General features: G+C 34.7%; 1 protein-coding gene across 1 annotated transcript; it reads right to left on the reverse strand.

The window, feature by feature from the left end:
• Nucleotides 1–3,359: 3,359 nt before the first annotated feature.
• Nucleotides 3,360–4,929, reverse strand: LOC100754350 (olfactory receptor 6C65). The gene is made up of 2 exons (XM_027391841.1): nucleotides 4,884–4,929; nucleotides 3,360–4,300 (listed from the first exon to the last, which is right to left on the reverse strand). The coding sequence occupies exons 1-2, from the start codon at nucleotides 4,927–4,929 to the stop codon at nucleotides 3,360–3,362; spliced, it is 987 nt and encodes a 328-aa protein (XP_027247642.1).
• Nucleotides 4,930–7,499: the final 2,570 nt, after the last annotated feature.

A 7,499-nucleotide genomic window follows, 5' to 3' on the forward strand; every position in this document is an offset into this window, starting at 1 on the left:
TTATAAACTACTATCATTGGTATGGTCCTATTTTGTAAACACAAAAGTTTATTATGCATCTTTTGCATTTCCTTTTATTGTTCATATGTGTGACTGTGCTCCTCTGTGCACATTCTCAAAATGTGGAGGATAGAGCACAAACTCCACCAGGCAGTTCTCTCCTGCACCCAGGGTTCTGGGAATGGAACTCAAAACATGAGAGTTATTGGAAAATATATTTATTTACATACTGAGCTATCACTCTCCTATAGTGTTTTAATAAAAGCATTTTCTTTGTCCCCACGGCCTCTCTCCAAATCCAGAGCTCACTGTCTTGACTCAGATATGATTACTGGTCAGTGAGTCCCAGGGATTCACCTGTCTCTTCTTCCTAGATAATCAGATTACAAGCACACATCATCATGCAAGATTTTTTTCCATAGGTTCTGGATGTTGAACTCATGTCCTTATGCTTGTAGGGAAACACTGTATCCAACTAAGCAATAACATCAGACCTATATTCTTTATTACATTATCTTTACCTACGCTTTTTGGTTGTCACACAATGTGAGTGTTGTTTGTCAGTCTCTGGTGTGCTAAGAATTTCACACTTATTTTCGGTATTTACATATCCACTAAATAGTATATACTGCTTGCAGTGGTTATTTGAAAATGTGAAAAGTGAACCATGCATGTTTAAACTGTTTGTTTAGGCACCAACAGCTGTACTCTTAGAAATTTATTACCAAGGATTTCTATAAACTTTGGGTTAGTTTTCAGTGACTTCCTGAGCTGCATATTCCTGATCTCACGCTTCATTTATTTGAGGCTAAAATTGAATGTAAAAATATAAATGCACTGAATGATTCCTGGCAAGTTTGCTGGTGTGCTTTATTTCAAGAGGTGATCTTCTCCAGACCAGATATATCATCCTCTTACAGTCTCTTTATTTATCATGGATATGTGGCAAAGACTGAGCTCTGTTCCCAGTACCCACATCAGGCAGCCTGGGACTCCAGCTTTCATGATTTTGAACACCCTGGGCATTTGAATACACATGCATACTCCCTCCCACAGGCACATGGTAAAACAAAATAAAACAAATCCTTAAAATGTGGCCCATTTGCATAGAAGATCATCGTTTCGAAGCTATTTTTCCTTATGTACATTCTGACTATCTCCTTCTACAGAAAAGAGAATAAAAATAAAGGAGAAACTGAGCCCTTTCTTTTTTTTTGTATTTTTTTTCCACTTTGAGAAAATCAGGTGATAGATATTGACCATATTATTTACCTTTCCCCAACTCTCCCCAGACGGATCATCTCCCTTCCTACCCACCAAATTCCACCTTTTTCTCTCTTTGAAACAAAATGACACCACACACAGAAAACAGAAAAGCAGAGTCCAAATTCCATTGGCAACCAATAGACCTGCCCAGAAGAGTAAGTGATAAAGCCAGCTTCACTCTACTGAAGAAAACTGACTTTCCCTGTCTGTGGAGGTTTGAACAAAATGGTTCCCAAAGTCAGTGTTTGCCAAATTCCAGGTTCATAAGTCATTCCCTGTGCTTGCCAGTCTCACCTGGACTCAGTATTCATGCTTTTATACATAAAATGAAAAATGTACAATATATGCAGTGTAATAATGCATACCTACCTAAATATAAGTATAATACAGATTATATCATGAAACTGAAACAAACATATAACATGATAAAATTGTCATTGGAAAATTTTATGCACTGTTTTATGATTTTCAGATCTGTTTTGCACTCTGTCCTTTGAATGACAAAAAAAGACATTGGTTAAATTGACTTAAAAAATAGAGGCATAAACTTTTCACACCCCAATGTAGTATCCTTTTAAATATGTATTGTGTGTGTGTGTGTGTGTGTGTGTGTGTGTGTGTAAGTGGGTGGGTGGATGGGTACACATGTATACAGAAATGAGTATTTTAAAATCTACAAATGAGGTTTATATGGATACACAGTAAGTAGCCATATAACACAAATTTTAAATGTTTTATAATTAAATACAATTTGAGATTTTATTAAACTTAAGGAAACTAATTTTATTTTAATTTTCACAATATTTTGAAAAGAAATAAAAGATAAATTATAAAAGTTACTGCTAGCATATGTATGTTTTCAGATTTTTAGGATAATAGTGTCTTATAGCAATTTGTGGAATTGCTTTATACCTAAAATTCTAAAAAGTTTGTAGTAATTTGCACAGTTACAGAAGGTTTACAAGGTGTGAGACAGAGAAAATTTTTAACTGGCTTATAGACAACCAACAATTTATTCAAAGAATTTCCTATTTCTTTGGTTTAAAACAATTATACTCTTTTATGATATAAATCTACTCAGAAAAAAATTAAAAAGTATTAATGGGATAAAAGTTTTTATGGGAAAAGTTTTGGTGTTTTGTTAGAATAATTATTTGTGTTTTCTTTAATTCTATCAGACTTTTGACTACTTAGAAACCTAAACCCTACCATCAGGACTCATCTAAATATATATTTTGGTTAAATGAGTACTATGCATCTCTGGTTAAATAGAACTATCACATACATGAGATACACATTGACATCAGAAAAATTAGTCTATCTACGGTTGTTAATACTGTCGTCTAAACTTGTACCAAGTTTAAAACTTTAGATTTCTATCTTCTACATTTTGATTCATAAGTAAAAGCTAATTTAGATCCCAAACAATGAGAAGCTTTGGAGAATCCCATCATGGGGATTTTTGAAAAAAAACAATAGTGTAAGTAACTCTTTCCAATGAAAGATTTCCCAGAGTTCTGGTGGCCTAGCACAAAAAAAAAAAAAAAAAAAAAAAAAAAAAAAAAAACTTTCCCTTAGATTTTGTTTCATCTGCATTAGAAATTGAAACATTCCTACAGGTAAAAAGATAAATTGAGAATATTTTTCTTCCCAGTTCAAGCCCAAACTGCAAACAAATCCATTTCCTTTCACTAATCATTACTGCCCAGTCTCTCAGTAAAGCATCAGGCAATATACTCGTGGCTTGAGTTACTAGGTAAGAAAATTACAGTAAAACAAAAAAGAACATTAGAAAATAATTTCAATGCAGAAGGTCTTTTGTAGGAGATCTTTTTAAATGACTGTGAATTACTTAGGCAGGCTATTTAGTTTGACTTCCATTCACCACCCTACCTATGCTGTTTCCCTTCTTTTTAGCATTTGTCACTTGCTAAAGTACTTTAATTTACCTCTCTGCTATGTTGGCTGTTTCTGAGTTACTAGAAGCAAGCTCTGTAAGAGCTGGGTCTCATGCGCTTTATGGCTCCCTATATGCCTACTTCCTAGAAAGAAGCTTTCTACATAATGGTGGGTTACTCATGAGTTCAGAAAAATCAGCGCTCCATTGATGGCAGTAACTTTTTGGTGAAGTCCTTGAGTGCCTGCTTGACCTGCTGGTTCCTTAGGGTGTAAATGAAGGGATTCAACATGGGAGCTACAGAGGTATTGAGCACAGCAACCCCTTTGCTTAGTTCCACACCTTCTTTAGCAGATGTTTTCACATACATAAAAATGCAGCTTCCATATGAAATGGAAACCACAATCATGTGGGAGGAACAAGTGGAAAAAGCCTTTTTCCTTTGCTGTGCAGAAGGTATCTTCAGAATTGTTCTAAGGATGAGTGTGTAGGAGAGAATCACCAAGGCCAAAGTTACTATGAGAGTGAATACCGCTAAGAGAAACGCCATCAATTCTAGAATCTTTGTATCTGTGCAAGCAATCTGCAGCATGGGAGAAGAGTCACAGGTGAAGTGATCGATGACGTTAGAGTCACAGAATTCCAGCTGGAGGCCCATGATCACTGGGGGGAAGACAATGAGGAAGCCAGCTGACCAGGAAGCAATTACAAGTTGGTTGCAGACTTTGTTGCTAATGATGGTTGTGTAGTGCAGAGGTTTGCAGATGGCCACATAACGATCATAGGACATGGCAGCCAGTAGAAAAAATTCTGTGGCTCCCAGAAGGATCAAAAAAAATACTTGTGCCATGCAAGCATTATAGGAAATAGCTGTGTTCCCTGTAGCAATGCTGATCAGAAACCTTGGGATGCAGACTGTTGTAAATGAGATTTCTAAGAAAGAGAAATTCCTGAGAAAGAAATACATGGGAGTTTTCAAGTGAACATTTGACAGTGTCAGTGTAATGATAGTCATGTTTCCACTTACACTCAGTAGGTATGTGACCAGCACAAAAGAGAATATCACAATTTGTAATTCTGGATCATCTGTAAGTCCGAGAAGAATAAATTCTGTTATTGATGTCTTATTTGGCATGACTCAGCTCTGAATTTGGGTATATCTGTGGATTAAAGGAATAATGTCAACACCTGATATGATTTCTATGTAAACAAAGCCTGTAGTACTTAATGCCTTGGGAAATGGCAGCAAAACTGAAAGTTAATATTGTGCCTTGTGAAGGAGTTTATTTGTTTCATTGTTCTTGAGAAACATTAAACTATCAGAATGCATACATTGTAATTTCAAAACCATAATGACCACAATACAATTTATAATTTTCACTAGAAAGCTTATTCTGAGACAAATCCCATCTTTTTTGTTCATTTAGTGACCCATTCTTAACTTCTATTTTTTAGCATCCTGCTTCAGTCCCATCTAGGAGTATATCCGTGTGGCATTACACTCATAACAACTCTTGGTTGGTTTTGCTTTGGTTCCATGACACAGTCTGGCTGAGATGGCTCTGTAGTCAGAACTTACTGTGCAGGCAAGATTAACCTCACACTTGTGATGGTCCTCCCTCAGCCCCTCATATGCTGGGATTACAGAAGTGCAGAACTACATCCAGCACCCTAAACGATTAAGTTCTCAAGTTCATAGAAAACCTTAAACAGAAAACACTCTGTAGAGGGAGATTGATTAAAAAACCTTCATTTTTTATCATCATAGAAAACCATCCTATAAATGCCTCTCTAAAACTAACATAGACACATAAGCATGTATTAATGAACAAGGCCAAAGTATTCAGGCTACATATATTATGCCATTAAGCTTTTGCAAGACAGCTTTCTCAAGCTCTGTTTTGAAAAAGAATATGCTGATAAATTTCTTGTTTTTAAAAAAGTGTGACAAGATAAGGAAATACACTATAAGGAAGATAACAAAGGTAGGAATGGCATAGTAAGGCAGCATAAAATATAATAAGTATAATTATCGTGGAAAATATCAATATATTCTTCACTCTGTGAACAATACTCATCCTACTCGGTGCTATGCACAACCTCAAGGTCACATTCTGGTGTTTACAAATAGAGTAGCATTCCTGTCTGTATCCTATTTCATCGTATTCAGTGTTCCAATGTTCAAAACAGACATAAATTCTATTTGGTACATGAAAGAATAAAATTCTTAACTTAATAATCACTCTGCAGCTTATTAATACTGGAACTGATATTCCATAGTTTCTTTTAGCTCTCTGAACTCAGATCTGCATCCAGGCATCAATTCTTCCAAATAACCAGTTTAAAAAATTTTTATGCCATTAGTAACATGTGCCAATAAAATGAGTTTTCACTATTGAGGATTTTAGAGTTTCAGTGACCCAGGTACTCAACCTCTGAAAGATACTCTCTGGAATCACGTGAGTATGTTAGATTGACACCAGCTCTAAGAAGCAAAACCTCCAGCTTAGTGATTCTTTGGTAAAGCAGGAAAGGAATTTGAGTTAAGGGAGTGCAAGAAGAATGCAGATGGCAATGAGATGGTTTCCTATGTCTCTGTCCATCATGGCTATAACAGTAATATCCCTGAGATTTACCTGAGAAAATGTCTTTGACTCCTTTCTGTGGTTGGTGTTGTACCTTTCTGAACAGTTCTCAGATCTAGGGAAGACAAAGGCAGAAAAGCAAGTTACAAAATTTAACGAAATGGCATTACAATGTTTACCAAAAAGATTTATTGTAAAGGGTTCTGATTTAGGAAATATGAGTAATGTTGTTGACAGAGGAAAAATACACTCACTTTTAAGTTAGTATGAGCATAGTTTAAATCTAGTTTTCTTATTATCTGAAATTCGATTAAAAACAGTGATTTAAGTAGGCAAAGGTTGTTTCATTTTAAAAATATTGTGGTCAAATTAAATATTTCTATAAAGTTATTCCTTTATTAAAATGTAAACATTTTGTATAAACCTTATTCATGAAAGTCTACCCACTTCTCAATCCGAAGTTTGATCTTTAAGAAATATCTAACAGTATACACCATTGACTGCATAGCTTTTCTAATATTGTTCAGCAATATAGAATAAAAAGACAAAATAAAAGCAACCTTTTCTGCAAAAGCAACATATATATGTATGAATAGAATATTAGAAGAGTTAGTTCTGGAAAGAAACATAATAGGCACATCCCTTGAGACAGAAAAACTAGTGCATTTACAATTAATTAATTTGGGGAATATTTAATCAAATTCCTTTGAGAACCATTACATGCCAGAAGAGTGGGAGGAGAGTTGGGAGGGAGAACTGTGGTTAGTATGTAAAATTAAATCAAGAAATAAAAATATGGGAAAAATAGAAATCTATGTATAATGTCAGTCATCACATGAACCATATGAAACAATTATTGTTTGGTGAGTAATTGTTTCAAATTATACTTCCATTTACTATTTATTTTTTATTTTCTTAATTTTTGGCAATTCTGAATCTTTTTGTTTTCGTATGAATTTTGAGATTTTTTTTAATTTATGTTATGAATTACATTGGAAATTTGATGGGGTTAATTGTTTTTGGTAAAATAAGTATTTTTTGCAATATTAATCCTTCCAACCTCTAAGCATAAAGAATTCTTTACATCTTTAGCTTTTTCTTCAGTGTCTTAAAGTTCTCATTACATAAGTCTTCCATTCCTTTGTGAGATTTATTCCAAGATGTTATTGAGGCAATTTTTCCCCTTGATTTCTCTCTATGTTTATCATTGGCATATAGGAAGGCTACTATTTTTGTCATTTTTATGTCTTGCTACTTTTCTGAACATGTTTATCAATTTAGGAGATTTTGTTCCTTATATACCAGATTTTCCAGAACTTACATCATGAAGGGATTTTGGATTTTGTTAAAGGCTTTTTCTGTATCTAAGGAGATGACCATGTACTTTCCATCCTTGAGTCTATTTATGTGGGCAGAAAGATAGGAAGAGCCAGATCAGGAAGGAGTAAAGCAATGTGATTTTTAGAACATGACAGGGCTTCTGCTTCCATTGGTGTCTACACAAGACCTGCACAAACCAAGACAATTAATATTATAGATAGATGGGGGAAGGGCTGAGAAGGCTACCCTTAGTTGAGGAGCTATTGAAAGTTGATAGCTTATAATATAAAGATAGTCAGTTTTCTTTGAAGTTAGTAGGTTGACCACACTTCAGTGGACAACTCCACTTTCATGAATATATGGCCATCACAAATTAAATGTGTTGGATTCTTTTTTTAAAGGAGAAACAAAGTTAGGGATGATGGGGGGTG

This window comes from Cricetulus griseus, assembly GCF_003668045.3.
Source record: "Cricetulus griseus strain 17A/GY chromosome 1 unlocalized genomic scaffold, alternate assembly CriGri-PICRH-1.0 chr1_0, whole genome shotgun sequence".
Classification (NCBI taxonomy): Eukaryota; Metazoa; Chordata; class Mammalia; order Rodentia; family Cricetidae; genus Cricetulus; species Cricetulus griseus.